The sequence below is a fragment of the Ascidiella aspersa genome, chromosome 4, assembly GCF_963924565.1.
Source record: "Ascidiella aspersa chromosome 4, kaAscAspe10.2, whole genome shotgun sequence".
Classification (NCBI taxonomy): Eukaryota; Metazoa; Chordata; class Ascidiacea; order Phlebobranchia; family Ascidiidae; genus Ascidiella; species Ascidiella aspersa.
The window spans coordinates 30,688,786-30,712,629 of record NC_139450.1 but is presented as its reverse complement, the minus strand read 5'-3'; the positions used below and the strand labels follow the sequence as shown (position 1 = coordinate 30,712,629).

The following is a 23,844-nucleotide window of genomic DNA, read 5'->3' as shown; positions in this document are numbered from 1 at the left end:
GAAGCAAAAAAGTTTTTCGGTAAAATTGGAAAATTTTGGCAAGGCTATAGCCTTGGTGTTTTATCGATTTTTGACGATTTTTAGAAAATCCTATTTTTTGGAGGGATTTACTGGAATTTTCAACAAAAACCGGTTAGAACCGCCTTAAACTGGTTTCATCAAGAATTTTAGGCAATTAGAAGCAAAAAAGTTTTTCGGTAAAATTGGAAAATTTGGCAAGGCTAATACCCTTGGTGTTTTATCGATTTTTGACGATTTTTAGAAAATCCTATGTTTTGGGGGTTTTACTGGAATTTTCAACAAAAACCGGTTAGAACCGCCTTAAACTGGTTTCATCAAGAATTTGGGGCAATTAGAAGCAAAAAAGTTTTTCGGTAAAATTGGAAAATTTGGCAAGGCTATAGCCTTGGTGTTTTATCGATTGTTGACGATTTTTAGAAAATCCTATTTTTATGGGGAATTTACTGGAATTTTCAACAAAAACCGGTTAGAACCGCCTTAAACTGGTTTCATCAAAAATTTTAGGCAATTAGAAGCAAAAAAGTTTTTCGGTAAAATTGAAAAATTTGGCAAGGCTATAGCCTTGGTGTTTTATCGATTTTTGACGATTTTTAGAAAATCCTATGTTTTGGGGGTTTTACTGGAATTTTCAACAAAAACCGGTTAGAACCGCCTTAAACTGGTTTCATCAAGAATTTGGGGCAATTAGAAGCAAAAAAGTTTTTCGGTAAAATTGGAAAATTTGGCAAGGCTATACCCTTGGTGTTTTATCGATTTTTGACGATTTTTAGAAAATCCTATGTTTTGGGGGTTTTACTGGAATTTTCAACAAAAACCGGTTAGAACCGCCTTAAACTGGTTTAATCAAGAATTTGGGGCAATTAGAAGCAAAAAGTTTTTCGGTAAAATTGGAAATTTTGGCAAGGCTATAGCCTTGGTGTTTTATCGATTTTTGACGATTTTTAGAAAATCCTATTTTTTGGAGGGATTTACTGGAATTTTCAACAAAAACCGGTTAGAACCGCCTTAAACTGGTTTCATCAAGAATTTGGGGCAATTAGAAGCAAATAAGTTTTTCAGTAAAATTGGAAAATTTGGCAAGGCTATAGCCTTGGTGTTTTATCGATTTTTGACGATTTTTAGATAATCCTAATTTTATCGGGGATTTGCCGGAATTTTCAACAAAAACCGGTTAGAACCGCCTTAAACTGGTTTCATCAAGAATTTGGGGCAATTAGAAGCAAAAAAGTTTTTCGGTAAAATTGGAAAATTTGGCAGCCTTGGTGTTTTATCGATTTTTGACGATTTTTAGAAAATCCTATTTTTTGGGGGGATTTACTGGAATTTTCAACAAAAACCGGTTAGAACCGCCTTAAACTGGTTTCATCAAGGATTTGGGGCAATTAGAAGCAAAAAAGTTTTTCGGTAAAATTGGAAAATTTGGCAAGGCTATACCCTTGGTGTTTTATCGATTTTTGACGATGTTTAGAAAATCCTAATTTTATCGGGGATTTACTGGAATTTTCAATAAAAACCGGTTAGAACCGCCTTAAACTGGTTTCATCAAAAATTTTAGGCAATTAGAAGCAAAAAAGTTTTTCGGTAAAATTGGAAAATTTGGCAAGGCTATATATAGCCTTGGTGTTTTATCGATTTTTGACGATTTTTAGAAAATCCTATTTTTTGGGGGGATTTACTGGAATTTTCAACAAAAACCGGTTAGAACCGCCTTAAACTGGTTTCATCAAGAATTTTGGGCAATTAGAAGCAAAAAAGTTTTTCGGTAAAATTGGAAAATTTGGCAGCCTTGGTGTTTTATCGATTTTTGACGATTTTTAGAAAATCCTATTTTTTGGGGGGATTTACTGGAATTTTCAATAAAAACCGGTTAGAACCTCCTTAAACTGGTTTCATCAAGAATTTTAGGCAATTAGAAGCAAAATAATTTTTCGGTAAAATTGGAAAATTTGGCAAGGCGATAGCCTTGGTGTTTTTTCGATTTTTAAAAAATCCTATATTTATGGGGACTTTAGCGAAATTTTCAACAAAAACCGGTTAGAACCGCCTTAAACTGGTTTCATCAAGAATTTGGGGCAATTAGAAGCAAAAAAGTTTTTCGGTAAAATTGGAAAATTTGGCAAGGCTAATAAATAGCCTTGGTGTTTTATCGATTTTTGACGATTTTTAGAAAATCCTATTTTTTGGGGGGATTTACTGGAATTTTCAACAAAAACCGGTTAGAACCGCCTTAAACTGGTTTCATCAAGAATTTGGGGCAATTAGAAGCAAAAAAGTTTTTCGGTAAAATTGGAAAATTTGGCAAGGCTATACCCTTGGTGTTTTATCGATTTTTGACGATTTTTAGAAAATCCTAATTTTATCGGGGATTTACCGCAATTTTCAATAAAAACCGGTTAGAACCTCCTTAAACTGGTTTCATCAAGAATTTTAGGCAATTAGAAGCAAAATAATTTTTCGGTAAAATTGGAAAATTTGGCAAGGCGATAGCCTTGGTGTTTTTTCGATTTTTAAAAAATCCTATATTTATGGGGACTTTAGCGGAATTTTCAACAAAAACCGGTTAGAACCGCCTTAAACTGGTTTAATCAAGAATTTGGGGCAATTAGAAGCAAAAAAGTTTTTCGGTAAAATTGGAAAATTTGGCAAGGCTATAGCCTTGGTGTTTTATCGATTGTTGACGATTTTTAGAAAATCCTATTTTTATGGGGAATTTACTGGAATTTTCAACAAAAACCGGTTAGAACCGCCTTAAACTGGTTTCATCAAAAATTTTAGGCAATTAGAAGCAAAAAAGTTTTTCGGTAAAATTGGAAAATTTGGCAAGGCTATAGCCTTGGTGTTTTATCGATTTTTGACGATTTTTAGAAAATCCTATTTTTTGGGGGGATTTACTGGAATTTTCAACAAAAACCGGTTAGAACCGCCTTAAACTGGTTTCATCAAGAATTTGGGGCAATTAGAAGCAAAAAAGTTTTTCGGTAAAATTGGAAAATTTGGCAAGGCTTATATAGCCTTGGTGTTTTTTAGATTTTTGACGATTTTTAAAAAATCCTAATTTTATCGGGAATTTGCCGGAATTTTCAACAAAAACCGGTTAGAACCGCCTTAAACTGGTTTCATCAAGAATTTGGGGCAATTAGAAGCAAAAAAGTTTTTCGGTAAAATTGGAAAATTTGGCAAGGCTATACCCTTGGTGTTTTATCGATTTTTGACGATTTTTAGAAAATCCTATTTTTATCGGGAATTTACTGGAATTTTCAACAAAAACCGGTTAGAACCGCCTTAAACTGGTTTCATCAAGCATTTTAGGCAATTAGAAGCAAAATAATTTTTCGGTAAAATTGGAAAATTTGGCAAGGCTATAGCCTTGGTGTTTTTTAGATTTTTGACGATTTTTAGAAAATCCTATTTTTTGGGGGGATTTACTGGAATTTTCAACAAAAACCGGTTAGAACCGCCTTAAACTGGTTTCATCAAGAATTTGGGGCAATTAGAAGCAAAAAAGTTTTTCGGTAAAATTGGAAAATTTGGCAAGGCTATACCCTTGGTGTTTTATCGATTTTTGACGATTTTTAGATAATCCTAATTTTATCGGGGATTTACCGGAATTTTCAATAAAAACCGGTTAGAACCGCCTTAAACTGGTTTCATCAAGAATTTGGGGCAATTAGAAGCAAAAAAGTTTTTCGGTAAAATTGGAAAATTTGGCAAGGCTATAGCCTTGGTGTTTTATCGATTTTTGACGATTTTTAGATAATCCTAATTTTATCGGGGATTTGCCGGGATTTTCAACAAAAAACGGTTAGAACCGCCTGGAACTGGTTTCATCAAGAATTTTAGGCAATTAGAAGCAAAAAAATTTTTCGGTAAAATTGGAAAATTTGGCAAGGCTTATAGCCTTGGTGTTTTATCGATTTTTAGAAAATCCTATTTTTTGGGGGGATTTACTGGAATTTTCAACAAAAACCGATTAGAACCGCCTTAAACTGGTTTCATCAAAAATTTTAGGCAATTAGAAACAAAAAAGTTTTTCGGTAAAATTGGAAAATTTGGCAAGGCTTATAGCCTTGGTGTTTTATCGATTTTTGACGATTTTTAGAAAATCCTATTTTTTGGGGGGATTTACTGGAATTTTCAACAAAAACCGGTTAGAACCGCCTGGAACTGGTTTCATCAAGAATTTGGGGCAATTAGAAGCAAAAAATTTTTCGGTAAAATTGGAAAATTTGGCAAGGCTATACCCTTGGTGTTTTATCGATTTTTGACGATTTTTAAAAAATCCTAATTTTATCGGGGATTTGCCGTAATTTTCAACAAAAACCGGTTAGAACCGCCTTAAACTGGTTTCATCAAGCATTTTAGGCAATTAGAAGCAAAATAATTTTTCGGTAAAATTGGAAAATTTGGCAAGGCTATAGCCTTGGTGTTTTATCGATTTTTGACGATTTTTAGAAAATCCTATTTTTTGGGGGGATTTACTGGAATTTTCAACAAAAACCGGTTAGAACCGCCTTAAACTGGTTTCATCAAGAATTTGGGGCAATTAGAAGCAAAAAAGTTTTTCGGTAAAATTGGAAAATTTGGCAAGGCTTATTATATAGCCTTGGTGTTTTATCGATTTTTGACGATTTTTAGATAATCCTAATTTTATCGGGGATTTACCGGAATTTTCAACAAAAACCGGTTAGAACCGCCTTAAACTGGTTTCATCAAGCATTTTGGGCAATTAGAAGCAAAAAAGTTTTTCGGTAAAATTGGAAAATTTGGCAAGGCTTATATAGCCTTGGTGTTTTTTAGATTTTTGACGATTTTTAAAAAATCCTAATTTTATCGGGGATTTGCCGGAATTTTCAACAAAAACCGGTTGGAACCGCCTTAATCTGGTTTCATCAAGAATTTGGGGCAATTAGAAGCAAAAAAGTTTTTCGGTAAAATTGGAAAATTTGGCAAGGCTATACCCTTGGTGTTTTTTCGATTTTTGACGATTTTTAAAAAATCCTAATTTTATCGGGGATTTGCCGAAATTTTCAACAAAAACCGGTTAGAACCGCCTTAAACTGGTTTCATCAAGAATTTGGGGCAATTAGAAGCAAAAAAGTTTTTCGGTAAAATTGGAAAATTTGGCAAGGCTATACCCTTGGTGTTTTTTCGATTTTTGACGATTTTTAGATAATCCTAATTTTATCGGGGATTTGCCGGGATTTTCAACAAAAAACGGTTAGAACCGCCTGGAACTGGTTTCATCAAGAATTTTAGGCAATTAGAAGCAAAATAATTTTTCGGTAAAATTGGAAAATTTGGCAAGGCTTATATAGCCTTGGTGTTTTATCGATTTTTAGAAAATCCTATTTTTTGGGGGGATTTACTGGAATTTTCAACAAAAACCGGTTAGAACCGCCTTAAACTGGTTTAATCAAGAATTTGGGGCAATTAGAAGCAAAAAAGTTTTTCGATAAAATTGGAAAATTTGGCAAGGGTGTTTTTTCGATTTTTGACGATTTTTATTGGGGATTTACCGGAATTTACTGGATCAATATGGAAGTCAAAAAAGTTTACCCTAGAGATCTTAAACTTTTTCGTATTTTACTAATGTTCAACCTGTTTGCGGTGGAAAGGTTTCGAACCATTGAGCTTTATATAGAATTGGCAAGGCTTTCGGCGAAATAAAACAGATCCCAATAGGTTTTATTAAAAAAATGAAAACGTAATACTGTGGCAAATTGACATCGATACAAATGAGTCGGCGAAATTAAAGCTTCAGAAGGTGCCACAGTTTTACAGGCCTACAGTGTTTTTGGAAAAAAAAAATTAAATGAATAAAATTAATAACGCCCTGTTTAAATTATAGCTCAATATTACACACAACGCAAATCAGGATTTGTACCATTTTCGACAATAAAAAATATTGTTTAACACCACATAAACACGTTACCGGCTATATCGGTCTACAATTGCTAAAACAACAATTCGGATTAGGTCGGATTGGACATCAAGCGACAGCAATATAACGTTAGGGGTACAATTGTTGAAAAACCATACGTTTTCCTGCAAAGCAGCCATTTAAATTGTCGGTCGCCTTATAAACATTCATTTAAAAAACTGAAGCAAAATAAAGAGATATGTAGAAGCCTTTTTTCTACTCTCCATAATGTTGCTTTAACGTGTAAAATGAAATTGTACTGAAAAACAAAAACTATGGGCGAATTACAACGCCGGTTGAATCAATCTTTACCCAAGTATTTTAAATTAAATTTCCATTTATTCCAGGGGTTCTTATACTTTTTTTATCGCGAACCCCAAGAATTTTTTCTACAATGACGTCATAAATTGACGTCACAATACAATAGACTTTAGAAATACAGTTTTTTGGTTCACAAAATGTCAAAGAAAAATAGAGTCTAAATACATTCAGTGCAAAAACGTTTCATTTTTAATTAAACCAATATAAAATAATATTTCAATTTGGCCTTCGCAGACCCTCACGGACCCCCAATGGGTCCATGGACCCCAGTTTAAGAACCCCTGATTTATTCGAATTGACGCGTTTTGGTCAAAAGGTCGAAGAACGTGTTTTGATAAAACTTTGATGCAAGGTATTGATAACATATATGGTTACTGATTAGTAAAATAATTGAAAACGCCGGCTGGCCATCATTATTGTCATAATTTGTCAATCACAAAAAATGTCTTAGTAGGTTCTTCTGTTGGTGTTCCGAGAAACGTAAGATTTGGAGGGAAGGGCTGCCTGGCTCTCCAGACATTGAACCATCTCTCTGGACTCGGTGAGTAGCCTTTGAAGTTTCGTGGTCGGCGAGTAACTCGGCTCCTGTATACGAGTATATAAGAACTTAATTACCATGGGACCAAACACATCGAACAGTTTGGCAAATAATTATTAGCATTTCTTAGTTAATTTTGTTCTGAGTTTTATGGCAATCCATTGGTCATATAGCTTCACACATAAAAAAAATCTTAATTCATGAAAAAACATTCTTCATTCGTGAAAAGTAGCTTTTTGTTTTTTTCTCAGTTGCCTCAGCCTTCGTTTCTCCAACGTTATTACATTCAATACATGCAGCATTTTTTTAGTATTTAAGTTTTGTTTAAATTTATTGCATTTACCCAAGGTTAAAGAGAGCACAACGATGGCTGGAGTTTGGTGGTGGGCGAGTTCTACAGACGAGTATATAGAAGACGGTTTAATTACCAAAGCACCACGTACATCGAACAGTATGGCAAATATTATTACTTGAGATCTACTGGTCTAGACTTTTTTTAATGTAGCAAGCATTGGCGAATGATGTTTCTCGACTCGCTCCTCTCTGAGCATTTGTAGCTCAGTTGGTAGAGCGACGGTATTAAAAGGAATTTGAAAATTAAGTATCGTTGTGACTAGGGATGTCCGGTTTACACTAATTTATTTACCTTTGTGGTGAAACAGAATTTAAACACAATAGAACCTTATTTACACGACCTTACTGTCACACTAAAACACTGTTAGGCAAATATGAACTACTGGCGAGTAATGAGCAGGTGCTGGGGTTATTGTTCACTGGCCTATTGCATATGTTGTGGTGCAACAGATGAAAATGTTTGCAAGACTAATATTGGCTCAGGCCCAATCACAGCTGCAACGAACGCTTTACAAACACTCAATACTTTTGATACCTAAATGCATCTCTACCAGACGAGACACAAGGTTTCACAAATTTTGAGTGCAGTTAGAAGGAAGTGCGTTAGGGTTGAAAGTTATAGCCATAAATATGAGACACAAATTTTGACAGATATTTAACAATTTTTTCAGCATTTTATACCTATATAACATTATGAATGTGTGTTCCGCCTCCTTCTCTCTAGGATGGAAAGCAAACAATATATATTGAAAACGCGTACAAAATATTCCGCTACTGCTGCAAGGAAATGTCAATCATCTACTGACAAAGATCCGTTGAAGTTTATTTTTTTTCAAGTTTTTCTTTATGACTTGGGATATTGCTGCCAAAATATCAGGAAGTAGTGACCAAAGTTGTTAATAGAGTATGGAAGAAAGAATTTGAAGTATATGTGTGTAACCATTGGAAACTGTAAAAAGGCTCAATTTGAAAGAAGTGCATTTTAGGTAGAATAAGAAGTAATCAGTCGGACAAAATCGGGACATAATGGAAGACTGTTTGATAAAAGCGCTTTAAAGACACCAGTGATCATTAAACTGTGTGCCGCGGCACATTAGTGTGCCCTCAAAGATTGTTAAGTGTGCCCGTGAAACTTTCTAATTTTGAGAAATAAGTTTTTTATGTTACAAATATGCATTCTCGTAAACATTTCAAACATGAATACGTTACCAGTCATTACAAAATTTATAGTATTAAGACATTTAAATAAAGTTTGCCGTGTGTTAAGGGCGATTGTTAAGTCACTATGTTTTTTTGTTCTGTCAAAAGTGTGCCGCAAACTAAAAACGTTTGAAAACTACCGCTTTAAAGTGTTTCATTCATTTTCACCTCTAGAAAACATTATAAAAATATAAATTTAAACGCGCTTATGTTGTGTTTGTATAGTTCCATGTTAACCATTGACACCAATGTTTTTTTTAGTGCTCGGCATACGTTTGAGGCTGAACGGCGAACGAACATGTCGTACAGGGATAGTGTTATGATTCCACAATTATTCACGCACCTTAGCAAACTAAGTGACGCATAGTCGACAGAAAATGTATTTAACCTTTATCAGGACGCTTAGTTGGTTGCTTTAGCTAAACGTATACTGATGTTGAAAGATTAGCTAAAAGGTAAAATATTTTGCTCTTCGTAAACAAAAAAGAAGCTTATAACTTAGGTTCAAAATTTTGCTAAGCAAATTCGCTCCTTAAAAGGCCGCACGATTTGGTTGAGCGTTGTGTTCGGTAAATAAAGTAGGACAACGGATATTATAAATCACTATATGTCGATTCGATAGACTTTGTTTTCTGTGTTCATTAAAATGTGTTTTATTGGTTAATAAAGGTTAAAGAAAGATATAAAACATAGGTGTTTTGCCTTGGTGGTATCCTGATACTACGTAGCAAAATGGAGGCTTCATTTGCTTCGCACGGATGGGGCGATTTGGAACTGACTCTGCAAAGGGACCAAACACAGGAAATAAGGACATTCGAGCATGCTATGTCGTTTCACCAGGTAAAAAGAGTTTGACAGCATTTACAAAACTATGTTTCATTATACGACGGTTCAACTAAGGAAGAGGTAGAACAACATTATTAATATAATTGTTTATTTCAGGTGTTATACCTACGTAAAGATCAAAAACTTTATTTAAAACACAGACAGAATACGATGGTTAAGCCAAAATTAGCATCAACAGCCTGGCAAAATACCAAAAACATGAAAGACTATAGATAATGGCAATTTTATGTGTTTTTTAAATAAAGCAATTTTCTATCGTATTAAACCTTTGTGATTATTTTTGGGTGATGGCGGGCACTTCCAATTTTAAAGGTTTACGCTTACGGTATAAATTTACATTGCGACTTAAAAAAGTTCAATATCGCACTGACTAATTATGTCTTTTTACCCGACCCTATTGTTACGTCACAGGCGGCGAAGCAGGGCGACGCGTGTGTACTGGAAAGCGCGCTGAAGCTGATTCACAAAAGCACGGACGCTCACATGAGCACGCAATACTACCGGAAGATCCTCCACATTCGACTGAACGCGAAGGACGACCGACACATGAGTGCCTTGCATTACGCCGCCCAACACAACCACGTCCATATATGCGACCTCCTCATGCGTTATTCGGTGCCAAAAAACAAGGGTAAGTTATAGAGATTCCATGAAAGATACACACATTATGTAGTGCCGGGTTAACCTTTACGCTAGTAAGGCTTTAGGATTGGGCCCTGGAAAAATTTTCTAAATTTTTTTGGCTTATAGTACAGATCCAGTACAGCACAGCTTTTGCTTAAAAATGAATGACTGATTCGAGTCAATACGTGCATTGTGTGTGAGTATTTTTATTACTTTTTGTAGCTTGGTTTGCAAAATTAGGTCCTTCGCGCGGGTCACAAACACGTTTAATCCTTACAAAATGCACAAGTGGGTCATATATTTTTAACTAGGCCTATATGCTAATTTTACGCGAAACTTTGCTGCTGCGTCGTTTTAAGTGTTATTGCCTAGGCCAGTGTTTTCCAAACTTTTTTATTCTGTGGCTCAAATTTTGTTTATAAAACAGTTCGCGGCCCAGCACCATGTGTCGTAAACCTTTCTTGGACGACCTTTAGCCCATTTTCCAAATAAGTAATATCGCCCTGGTTCCCTGTTTTTTAATAGGATTGCAGGAGTTCAGCAGAAAGCTTTTCAGCTTGGTATATCCAGGTTTTTCAGATATTTTAGTTTGCAAACTCCTTATTTTTCCTAAAGGATCGAAACCTTTCACATTTTACAGCGAAAATGCTTTCAGATGTCTGCTTTTCTGCACGCATTTGTTAAAGTAGGCCTACTACTCATCATCCTTAAGACACTTTTGCACAACCCACAGATTAGGCAGTCGCTATCTAACTAAGAATTGTTTTTTTTACATTATCCTTTGCTGAAAATGAATGGTAACATTTCGGTATTTCTAGACAGACAGGTGGGTCACTAAAAATGTGTGGTATGTGTGGTGTCAGTGGTTCGCCATCCCTGCCCTAGGTAGTACCCTAAATCCGGCCTTGGACATATGTGTTTAACTAATGCGAGCTAGCCCTTCGTAAGCTGCTTTTTGACCGACGCTTACGGCTTACGTATCATTAGTACACCTAAAGCCGTCGCAGACTCACCGAATCTGTCGATCAATGATGCAAGCAGGGCAGGCTTAAAAAAACAACTAGCCAGCAGTGAGGTTCGAACTCACGACCTCTGGTCATACAGGGACCGTACGGTAGGGATGTTTAATAATATCGGATCGGATCTGATCCCTTATAAACTTAAGGGCGGGGTTTCTTGACCAGGGTTGCGAGAACTCTTCCAAGGGGGTGCGGGGCTGCGGGGCTGCCGAATTAGACACAGAGAATATATGTGTTATCAGTTACTTGTAATGTATAACGTAGTATAAACATCAAAGCCCATACGAAATTAGGCATCATTTTGAACATGCATAAATATCGAGTTATTCGAAACGTTCAAAATGCCACCTACTTCTATGGTCTTTGATATTCTTACTACGCCTCACTACAGCCTCCAACCATTATGCTCTACAACATCAGGTTGTATGGACCAGGTTGCGGTCAATCTAGCCTTGATCGAAGACTCTGAACTAAACCTATTGGCAAGAAATGACGAGGACGCCACACCACTGCACTTTGCATCGTCGTCAGCACAAACGCAAGAATGGTGCAGACAATCGAAAAATGTAAGAAAGAATACGATTTTCGGCGAGTTAGGGGGTCGGTTAGTGTTTTGGTGAGGGTGGGTCATGTATTATTATATTTCTTATTTAATAACATTGCTCAGCTCACCCAAACCCAAATAATATGCGTTGTAGTAGGATTCTAGACCAGTGCCCCAATTTTCTATATTTCAATTTTTACCCGCTTCCAACAACAATATAGTGGTAATTACTCGGTGCTTTTGTAATACACTCCAATAATGAGTTTTGAAATAACGCGAAGCATATCCCAATCCAACTAAAAATGCTGAAAAAATAAGCAGAATACAAAAGTTTTTTCAACATTTTTAATCATGCTAAACACAAAAACATTTTTGACAGATTAAGGACAAGAAAGGTTTGGAATCGTTTGTTGCAACTTGCCTGGAAAAAGAAACAACAGTGAAAAAACTTCTGGATTGGGGAGAAGATTGGAGGATTGAAGAAGTAGGTTTAAATATTGAATTTTATCACATCTTGGTGGAAAACAATATATTAATATAACAGTGGCAGGTTTAAACAGAACTGGACACTAGTCTTTTCAACTTTACAAAATTAGAGTAGAATTTTTTGAGCTTTTTAGTTTAAAAACTAAAAATTAAACTAAAATATAAACTAGGCCCAACTTTAATCTATTTACAGCAATTATTTAGATTTAAATTTATTTCGAAATGAGAATGTCATTGATTAGTTTACATTAAGATTAGCAATTTCCAAGCCAAATAATTCTCTGTAAAAATTAGGAATAGTATATACAGAATTATCTAGCTGTTATAGTCTGAATTTGACGAGGCTCCACAAGTACTACAAGCTAAATAGCATTTAACCAGAATTGAATATTATCTTTAGATGGTAGACAGATGTGATATGACGCCCCTACACTGGGCAGCGCGAAAGGGAAATATTGACGCTGCAATCAAACTGCTATTATTCCAACCCAAAAGATCTCCATTAAAATGGAAATTGCCAGCACTCGTGGTAAAAATTACAAATCTAATGTTCAAATTAAAAAAAAAATTAATGAAACATTTTTGTAGAATCTTTCACAATGTTTTGCCAAATCAAACCACAGTCTTCTCAATGCAAAGGACAACCACGGCTTGACTGCATTGCACTTATGTGCATGGCATAACACTCCACAGGTTGCAAGAGTTTTAATCGAATTTGGTGCAGACATAGTTTTGCAAGACAGATATGGCAAATCTCCACTACACTATGCTGCATTGGAGGGTAAACATTAAAAAAAAATAATTCAAGAAAAAAATTATTGAATAAATCAAGGAAATGAATACTCAGTATTCGATTTTTCTTTAATATTTCTAAACAGTAATTTATGAAACACGGTGAATTGTTAAATAAATGAAATTATAAACAAACCAAGTTGTCATATAGCGACTGCTTCAAATTTTAAATTATTTTTAATCACTTATTTGGCATCACATTGAAATTCTTTATTTGGCAATCATGTGCGATTATTATCTTAGGCAATGTTGAGATTGGGAAACTGCTATTCGAAAGATCAAAGGAGCTTGATATTCCAACATCCAAGATGGTAGAAGTTGAAGACAGTACTCGGCAAACAGCACTACATATGGCTGCTAGGAAAAACCATACTGAATTTGCAAACTGGCTTCTGTCAATAGGTTTAACTGACAACCGTATACTGTAAAAAACATGTATTAGTCCTTTAAGTAATTCAATGAAAAATACACACACATATATGTGTTCAACAAATGTGATCTAGCCCCTCTGAAGCTGCTTTGTGACCAACGATTATGACTTACATATCATTAGTACTCACCAAATCTGTCGATCAATGATGGCAGGCTAGAAAAACAACTAGTCTACAGTGAGGTTCGAACTCACAACCCCTAGCCATACTGGGACCGTCGCTCTACCAAATAAGAGAGGAGCGAGTTGAGAAACAACCATCCTTTTAGCAATAGCTCTAAATGACTACTATTATTTTACAAAATTTCACACCCTCAGCCAGAACTCCAAATAAACATGGAAAAATTAAACAAAAAGTTCTAAGTATTTAAAAGCCATTGTGGCAAACGTCTGCTAACTCTTACAGGTGGTTCAGAGTTGGCAAAAAAGGTAACAGCGACTGACAACACTGCTTGCCATTTCGCTTCGGCAATTGGAAATTTGTCGATCGTCAAAGCTTGTCTTGAACTACACTGCGAAGTGGATCAACAAAACAACAAGGGAAAGACATCTCTTCACCTAGCTGCCAACTGCAACCAACTTGAAGTTATCAAGCATCTTGTGGAAAAGTAGGTGCATATGTTCAAGTATGAAATGCGTGTATAAGAAAATAAGTCATTGAAACCTTGCATTCTGATTCTGTTTTTGAGAGGGGATTAATTAGTTGAAATAAAACACTTTTCTAAAACTTTTGTCCTTCTGACACTTTGGTTGCCAGTAAAATACTTTAGCAAAGCTAGCAATTTAGGTGAGACACTATTAAAAGTTTCTTATCTGAATAAAAAGTATTAGTCGGATACATATTTTAATAGTGTATGACCTGAATTGCTAGCTTTGCTAGACTGAAATGCGTGTATAAGAAAATAAGTCATTTAAACCTTCTGACACAAATCATGCATTCTGAATCTGTTTTGGGGAGGGGATTAATTAGTTGAAATAAAACACTTTTCTAAAACTTTTATTAAACGTGTATTAGTTCAAAAATAATTCCTTTACCTATTTTTTTAGCAAAAAATTAAATTTTATTTTTAGGTTTTACCAAAGCTAGCAATCTAGGTGAGACACTATAAAAAGTTCTTGAATATTTTAATAGTGTCTGACCTTAATTGCTAGCTTTGCTAGAGTATAACTTCTGTTACTGATCCGAAATTAAGGTCGACATTTATCTTGCAAGGGTCAAGATGATTCCCATTATCACATATCCATTTCTACATTTTAGGGGCGCCCAACTAAATTGTGAAGACAAGCAGCGCATGACTCCGGTAATGGCAGCTTGCCGAAACGGCAACACTAAGTGTGCAGAATACTTGATTCTCAAGGGAAGCAGCATATTGTCAAAGGACCGAGACAAGATGACCAGTCTGCATTGGGCCAGTCTTAAAAACAGAGTGGACGTCATTCAGGTGAGAGCTTGGCGATACAAGTCTCACCCTTAAAAGTATGGGAAAATCTGTACAAAAAAGGCGGTGAATATGGCCTTTGCAGAAATTAAGACCATTGAAAATTAACATGCTGTATTAAATTTCTATAATCAACAAAATGTTAATTTGTAGCTAATTGACAGTCATTTTCCAAAAAATTATATTCTATACAATTATTATTGAACAATTTTGTTGTGCAAAGCAAAATGTTTTAGTTTTAATTTCAGTTTTTGTCTACTAAAAATGCATTATGTGTTTTCAGATGTTAAACAAGTGTGAAAGCATGAATAAATTGATTGACAAGAAAAACCATCGTCGTCAAACTTCGCTACACCTGGCTTCCACAAGGGGTCATCATAGAGTTGTGGAGGTCTTAATCGAAACATGCAACTTGTCAATTAAAGATTCAGAGGGATTAACAGCAATTCATTTGGCAGCTAAAAACGGCCATGTGAAGGTAAAATTTATTAAAGCATTACTAGGTTAGGATGGCGCTTCTCAATTTTTTTAGGGACGCCTATGGAAATGTTTGTTTGTTTTAATAACATTAAGTTTAAATGCACATATCTTGTAATATCAGAGTAATCAAGTAGCACTATATAAAGACAAATTGTATTGATCAACCGTGCTTCAACAGAAATGAAAGCAATTAAAATGGCTGAAGTTAGACAAAATACGGCCATTTTCAAAGACATGTAATAATATTATCTGTCAGCATTTTGTTACTTTAATTTAGTTTAGAACCAGAAAAATGAAAACGGGTAACCAGGGTGTTGTGTTGCAAAGTATGCGTTTACAATATGCCTCTTGTTTTAGTAATATCTATCTATAGTCGTCTTATGCTGTTTTTACGAAAAACTACAAGTTTTGTGATCTCTCTTTCAATATTTTATTTCCGTTTTTTTTACAATGATAAAAACACAATTTTCACAGGTTATTGAGTTGATTCTGGCAAGGGACCAAACACAGATATTAAACCAAAGTGAAGTTGGAAATACTCCTTTAATGGAGGCGGCAGAGTCGGGAAAGGAAGAAGTGGTTAAACTCCTCGTCAAAAACAGAGCAAATGTTGATTCAAGGTTGTAAATTTAAGATACTTAGACAAAAGGCAATCAATTTTAGGAAAAATACACTTTTTCTTTGTATCACAAATAAACATAATCAAGTAAAGTGTACACAGAAAGCCATTGCAGACTCACTGAATCTGTCGATTAATGATGCAAGCAAGGCAGGCTAGAAAACAACTATCCTGCAGTGGGGTTTGAACTCACGACCTCCGGTCATACCAATTAGATTTCAGTTATTGAACGCAAATGAGTGTCCATCTTTTCATCAAGTAAAGGGTAATAATTTCTTCCTAAAAATTTTTTTCTTGTTTTTTTTTTATAATAAATTCTAGTTTATTTTCTTTAGAAATCGAATGTTCCTCACTGCACTGGTTCTCTGCGCAATGAGTGACTACACAAGATGTGCAAGAATACTGCTCAATGCCGGGGCCACCATGGACTTTAATGATTCCTGCACTGTAAGATGGAACAAAACCAAAATATATTGATGTGTTGCACAATGTTAGATGTTTGTTAACATACTTCTTATTTTTATTGATATTTTAGTGATTTGATGTTGATTTGCTCTATTTATGACTTGACTGGGAGTTGACTGGGACAACTGATAAATTATTGGACAGCGACTTAAGATTAAGTGGGTCTTCAGTCATTTTTCTTAAACATATTTTTCAGATTAATCCACTGCACATTGCCTGTGAGAATGGCAGCACAAATATGGTAAAAGTTTTACTTCAGCAAAATGCACCGGTTTCAGCTGTGGATGAGGAGGGAAATAATGCCCTAGATGTTGCAATTAAACACGGACATAAGGTTTAAAGCATCGTAACCAGCAATTAGAAACAAATGCGTGATAAAACCAAAGCCGACTTGTGTTTGCAAAAAAATGTATACAAGGTGGGCCAAAAGTAGGCTTACAGTTTGGGGTTGTTCTCATACACCTTGTCAGGTGAGCGTGGTGGCTATTCAATGCTATCTCTTCTTCCAAGCCAACCCTGTGGAATAACTGTAAGCCTACTTTTGCCCACCTTGTATATTCTGAAACATTATTAGTTTGAAAAACCTTGATACAAAATTTCAACTCAATTTTACAGGCTTGTGTCAGGGCAATTATTGACAGCAGTAAATGGAAGGCGGCGATTCGCTCTTCAAGATACAACCCTGAAACTCAAAGTTGCATGACGACTCCGTTAAGGGAACTTATCAGAGCTATGCCAGACATTGCCCAAATTGTGTTCACAAAATGCACCCAAGTAAGCCCAAACCGCGGGTCAGATCACAGGGAATACAATGTAAGTTGAGAAAACTGGAAAGTTTGGGGACATTTCCAATCAGATACCAGCGTTTCAATGACTTAATTAAGCATTTTTCATTATAAAATTGAGTTAATTAGTTTCTTAACCTGGGATAGAAAAACGTTTTTGGGTGTTTGGGAAAGTTAAAAAAGAACAACGGAAATGTTGAGTTGCTGTGTCTGTCATAGAGTATATTTTTTCTTTAACCTTATAATATGAAAACCTTTGACTAACACTAGAAAAGAGTCAAGTGTAAGTTTCAACATCAAAAAGCCTGTTTTTGTCACTTAAACAATATGTATATTTTAAAATTAATAATTTGTTCTTTTAACATAAAAAACTAAGTTTTTGTAATGTGTGTTGCAGATCAAGTTTGACTTTGAGTTTGTCGACGACGCCTATTCTGTAACAACATGGAAATCATTACAAGCAAGTGGGGAAAGTGCCACGTCCCACGGTCATGCCCCCTGCTTCGAAATGAGCGGACTCCTTAACACCGTTTCAAAACCCTACACCAACGATCAAACCGTTTTGAGGAACAATCATCCACTTGCAGTAATGGTAAGAACCAGTCGCATTGTAAACAGGGCCACGGAGTCCGATTCAGAACTCGAGTAAAACCACATAAAAACTACTAGTCCCAAGTTCGACATGCGCAGTTACAAATTTTGAAACTAATTTGACCGCCAACCGTAAATTGTAAAGGCGGGATAGCATAAGGTGGATATTTTCCAACCATGTTTTGTGAATGGATGAGTTGTATGACACCTCTTTAAGTGCGAATCACACACATTTGGCCGGAGTCGAACTGGTATAAGAGTGATTTTTAAATAAAAAATATTAAGAGTGCAAAAAAGAATTGGGTGTCTTTTTAATAGTTTAAGATCAAACTCTATTGTCTAATACTGCTGGGAATCACAAACAGAGGCTTAGTCGCATAAAGCTTTTTCTTATTATTTCACAGGTAAAATATGGCAACACAGACCTTCTTTCTCACCCACTGGTAAAAATACTCCTACAGTTTAAGTGGAATAAGTACGGAAGACTGGTTTACTACGCACTGCTGATGGTTTACAGCTTTTATCTTCTTTGCTTGACCTTGTATTTCCTTGCATTGCCACCGCCATACAGTGTTCAGGTATATTTACATTAGTGAGTGGGCTACTTTTATGCCATGCTTTGAACAACTTGACAAAAACAAATAAACAAACAACTGCAAATTGGCTTTGCGATTAAACCTTAAAGATATTTAAATACAAATGCAGATATACATATTAATTTTAAGCTTAAAAATGACAAGATAAATGTTTACTAATAAGGCCATAGTAAAAATGTTTTCACTGTGTTGCAATTTGTTTTATATTTTGATTTTGAACAGATAATTGGATCTGGCAAAAATGCCTGCTTCGTTGTAAGAGATGGTGGGAATCCAATTTGGAACCTAAACAAGTGCAACTGTTGTCAGTATGGAAACCTACAAAATGGATTCATGATGTTTCTAGCAGTTGTGATAGGAACTTTATCATGCATAAGTCTTTTTAAAGAGGTAAACATCCTAATTTAAATGACTTTACACAGAAAGCCCTTTTAAGGCCATTTTTATTTTTATAAAATTTTGACTTTATTTTGACCTAACAAAATTTGCTTATTTGTAATTGAATTGATGCCAGTTACCCAAACATAATATTTTGTCGAAAAGTCAAGGTGTTTTATGGATTATAAAGTGCATTGGCTTTTTGGATTACAGAATGTCAGTAGGCTATTTCTAAAATCCAAACTGTTGATCTTTGAAAAGACCATGTTTATGAAGAGGAAGTGTTTTATAAGAATTATTTAAATACGTAACAACTAACAATGAATAAAAAAAATGGACAATTTGCGATAAAAGTTACTGCTGATCCAAGTAGACATTGTGACATATTTCCTTCTTTTATGGGTTATTATGGTTTAATTGTGTCGCAGTTCCTGATTTACAATGCTACCTTGACCATTTTTACAAAAATAACTCTTCAGACACACAAAAACTTTGTTTTATGACTTTGGTGGGCCCTAGTTATCAGTTACTACCTAAAAATGCCAACAGTTAATATTTTCCCTAGATATTTCAATTTTGGCAAGCAAGGTTGGGTTATTTATCATCGCTTGACAACTATTTGGAAGTGATTTCCTATGTTCTTGCGCTTATTGTGATTATAGACTGGAGCGAGCAAACGTCGGTGACAGGAATCAAGGAGGTTTGAACGGAAGTGAATTACAAATATAAATTCACTTTTCTGTCGAGTATTTCCCTTTTTGGCTGTATAATTTCAAACCCTGATTTACATTTGTGATTTTGATTTTAGTAGAAAAATTTACAAAAATGTGATATGCTAATATATAAAAGCCATTATAACTAAATTTAAAAAAAGAAAGTCTACAACAATTATGGATGTTGGGAGTTGGTCGAACAAAAGCCTTTCACATTGATTTAACAACACTGTAAATAAAATTTATTTCCCAACACCAAGCTTGCATTTTTTTAGAACTGGCAATGGCAACTTGCTGCTGTGTGTATGTTGTCATCCTGGTTAACCTTAGCACTCTTTGTGAGAAAACTACCAACCCTGGGCATCTACGTTATAATGCTTCTTGACATTCTCAAGACCTTCGCAAAGTTCATGGTTACTCTTATGCTTTTCACAACTGCATTTGGATTGTTCTTTTATATGATGCTCCAAAATGAGGTAAGAAGCTGTCAGGCATTATTTTAATTCAAACTTGTTCTTACGGCAAAATAGTACCAACATTTAGATATTATCTATTTGGGCAAACTTCATTAAATTTTAACATGGCACATTAAGCAACAAAGCACAAATTAAGGTTCGAGGAATTGCAAGGTTTAGTAAACCTTCTTTATTCCAGGCAACATTTCATACAACATGGCAGTCTATGGTGAAAACTTTAGTCATGATGATTGGGGAACTTGATTATGCTGGAATGTTCTTTGCAGATGACATCACCATTTGTGACGAGTTCAACCACTGTGTAAGTTTACTTTATTTTCATAGGAATGATTTCTAGTTGAACAGCCTAAAAACCTACTAATTTTGAGGGTTTAAACCAGAGTCCAGCTCCGACTCTACAGCCTGTACTTTACCCATTTACGCAACTAAATTAAGGTGGATTTTCTGCAATCCACTCATATTGGTGTCATAATTGATCCACCCGCATTACATGGTTAAAAAATATTTCACATTTGCTATTATTACACTTTCGGGACTCGGGTAGTTTTACGCGGTCTTACTCGAGTCCCGACTCCGAAGTCTTTTATGGCTAGCGGCACCCCTACAAAATTTTCCCATAGGTAATTCACTATAGTGTCACACAATAAACTCTAACAATGTAGGAAATTACAATTAGATTCATAAAGATTCTCAAATATCACTTGCCACCCTTGAGAATTAGAAATGGCACGCTGGGTGCTGCGACAACCCGGTTGAAAACCACTGTTTGAAACATATTGTTTATAGATTTACGGCTATTTTAATTTGCTACAAAATTGAACTTTATAGGTAACAAAGCCTGCAGTTGCATATAAAGAAGTTACTATCTTTGTCTATTTGCTCTTTCTCATCATGATGCCAATAATCACCATGAATCTTTTGGTTGGCTTGGCCGTTGATGACATAAAAAGCATTCAGGAACAGGCAACAAAACAGAAGATGGTTATGCAGGTAAAAGCATTAAGAGACTGTTCATAAGGTATTGACCAGAATATTCATTTTAAAGTAATCAAAAAGATTAGGGGTGGGCATCGTGGGATGACAACTGCCTACACGTGGCCCCCCTGTTAAAGCAAAAGCAATTACCTGCTAATGCCGAACAAAATTTGTCAAGAAAATACACCCAGTTTAATGTCCGGAAGACACAGCGACGGATGGTCCCAACGCTAAACTCAGCGCCCTTGTTAGGGCGGGTAGCACCTCCTGCTGCCATAGGCGCTGGAATGTCCATCTTGCAGCTAAAACAGCTTGCTCCATACAACAAAGCATTGATCATCCTACTCCAGGAAACCCATTGGTCGCTTTTCCCAGCAAAAAACAAATGTCTACAAGCCTCCGCCCGCGCAAATGACTGCGACCTGTCTCTCCCGGTGTGATCCCCAATCAATCTACGCTGGTCACTTCAACTGGGCCTCCCTCAGTGGCCTACTACAGCTTCCACTCTGCTCGCTGGAGAACACTGGCACAATACCAGACTTGGCATTTGCAGCGACCATCTCTGATAACTTCAACAAACCTCGTCGAAACAGTAACGTGCAAGCCTGTAAAAAGATGGAACTTTTGTAAAGCCGACTGGACGATATTACCGCATTACCAATGAGGAAGCGAAGGACCTCCCATCCCCAGACGTATCCACCATAAATCAGGCATACCAAGACATGTGCAAACTCCTAATAAGCAAACAAACTGTTCCCCGTGGCTTCCATAGAGCCTGCACAGCGCCTAGGCCCAGAGACGGATCAAGCGACAACGTCCCTACGGGCTGAGGCAGTGGTGGAGTACATTGACCATCCACACTCCTGGAGAACGATCAACAAACTTACTGGCCGGTCGATACCCTCCCAACAGAAATGCCCATTTCAGCAAACGCAATTGCATCACAACTTTAACTTTCACTTCTGCAGAACTGTCTGCGACACCTCAGAATTCCAAAAATCTGGAGAAAGGCAACAGTAATTGCGACCCCAAAGCCTAACAAGTCCAACTTCCGTGCGAACAGGCTGGCTTCAGACGTGGATCAAGTAATCAAAGGTTGGTGCCGTATTCATTGACCTCACGGCGGCATACGATACGATATGGCACCGCGGCCTCGTCTGCAAACTGCTGCGCATGCTTTCGGACGAGCACATGGTTCACACGATTGTGGAACTAGTACAAAACCGTAGTAGCTTCGTCATCAAGACCAACTCTCGACAACGGAGCAGGCTAAGACGCCTTAAAAACGGCGTTCCCCAAGGATTAGTCCTGGCAGCGCCTGGAGAGGACCCTAAGCTTAGCGAGGGAAAAACTGTGTCGGCGGCCTTTCACCTCAACAACTCGGAGGAGGCCCATCACAGGTGTCACGAAAGAACACTGGACTGTGTCACACCGTTCCTAAATACCTCGGCGATCACTAACGACGTACCGCCAACATTTAGAGACAACGCGAAAAAAGCTAACATCGCGAGTTGCGCTTGCTCCTGTGTGGGGCACAAGCGCCTTATACACACCTTATCGACAAGTGTTTTTCAATGACCCGCAGACCTACATCGAAAAGCAGCCACTCTATAACTAACTACTAAGGCCGGTTGACCGGCCTAGACTGAGGTCAAGTCATCCATTTGTACCGGGCACTCTTAAACTGCTGCAAGACAGTGGGGACAAAAGTGTGGCTGAGTGGATGGCAAAAGTCGGTTACACCCTGAACGTACCAGACAAGTGTAACAAATCTTTATCATAACAACGTGACACAAGTAAAACGTTTTGCAATAGATGCTTCCCATTCGAGTCCAAATGCATTAGTGTAGCGGTGTAGCCTATGGGTTACAACTAAATAAAACTAAATCAGTCGGCCAAAAAGTTTTTTCTGAGAAGCAATGGTTGGCCAGGTTGAAAATACCAACCTACTGAAAAATGTGTGACTGCCTCACATAATAAAGGGACTGATCCCAGTCAAAAATACTCCGGTTAAAAAATGTCTGGAGTTTGCATTTACAAACTATAAAAATAATACAAAATTTTGTTGACCAGATCAACCTTGCTTTGGACGTCGAATTTCTTATACCAGAAATGGCGAGAAAGCACCTTACTGTGGGAAGCTACAAAATGTTTCCCAACAAAAACAAGGAGAAAGGTTGGCTAAAGCGAATGCTGTTTGAGGACCAGGACCTACAGCCCGAGGGAATCATCAAAGTGCTACAAAGCGATGAGGTAACACCACAAAGATTATAATCAACAATCTAGCAAGAATATCAAAGCCCATACCAAAGTGTATCATTTATAAACGTTTTAAATACATAACTTATTTTCAACATGACAATATTTTGACGAAATGTTAAAAACAAATAAAGAGTTCTTTGATACCTACGTTTGTATGGTACACCGAAAGCCACTGCAGACTCACCGAATCTGTTGATCTATGATGCAAGCAGGGCAGGCTAGAAAAACACAACCTCGCTTGACCAGAGGTCGTGAGTTCGAACCTCACTATGCAGGCTAGTTATTTTCTAGCCTGCCCTGCTTGTATCATAGATCAACAGATTAGGTGAGTCTGCAATGCCTTTCGGTGTAGTAATTATACATAAACCTTAGTCGTTGGTCAAAAAGCAGCTTCAGAAGGGCTAGATATCTTAGTTGTAAACACACATATGTGTTCATGTTTCATTGATTAATACTTTTGTATGGGCTCTGATATTCTTACTAATAATCAACAATCATTTTCCACATGTGCTCAGAAACCACATTTATGCCCAAAAAAGAATATTGTTTTAATTATTGCAACAAAACAACCAAATAAACTGTTTTGCTAAAAGTTCTTGCGAAGGGTTATCATCAAGTAAAACGTGAGGATGAGAAAGTTGTTTAGTCCTATGTGTGTGTAACTACCATTCTTAAAACCAGTAGATTGATTACATACAGCAGTCACATATGTTTGTTCATTTCAGGAAACCAAAGGCATGCTGCTGGAGCAATCAAGCAACATAGCTCAGGAAAATCAGAAAATCAGAAAGAATCTTGAGGAGTTGATGCAACAGACCAAACAACTCACCGAAGTTGTAAACCAACTCACAAAGAAACTACCAGCTACTGTCTCTGATGTATAGTTTTAAATTGCTAGGAGGATTTTTTTGAACTTTGTGCCTCACACTGTTACTTGTTAAATGTAAGATATCAATCAAACACCACTGTT

At 36.4% G+C, this 23,844-nt stretch overlaps 2 protein-coding genes across 2 annotated transcripts in view; one reads left to right on the top strand and one right to left on the bottom strand.

Annotated features, from left to right (window-relative positions):
• Positions 1-6,149: 6,149 nt before the first annotated feature.
• Positions 6,150-23,844, bottom strand: part of LOC146157447 (coiled-coil domain-containing protein 62-like) — a 31,063-nt gene continuing 13,368 nt past the window's right edge. Inside the window, 1 exon segment of the mRNA XM_083387544.1 lies at positions 6,150-6,847. Coding sequence (XP_083243670.1) covers positions 6,710-6,847 — 138 coding nt within the window. The 3' untranslated portion in view covers positions 6,150-6,709.
• LOC146157448 (uncharacterized) lies at positions 9,087-23,758 on the top strand. The gene is made up of 23 exons (XM_083386802.1): positions 9,087-9,194; positions 9,612-9,831; positions 11,264-11,409; positions 11,767-11,871; positions 12,274-12,399; positions 12,462-12,654; positions 12,909-12,992; positions 13,502-13,703; positions 14,354-14,537; positions 14,818-15,012; positions 15,489-15,634; positions 15,969-16,080; positions 16,295-16,432; positions 16,714-16,911; positions 17,281-17,475; positions 17,879-18,052; positions 18,293-18,460; positions 19,014-19,148; positions 19,437-19,637; positions 19,816-19,938; positions 20,466-20,627; positions 22,686-22,865; positions 23,600-23,758. Exons 1-23 carry the CDS (start codon positions 9,087-9,089, stop codon positions 23,756-23,758), a joined length of 3,654 nt encoding a protein of 1,217 aa, XP_083242928.1.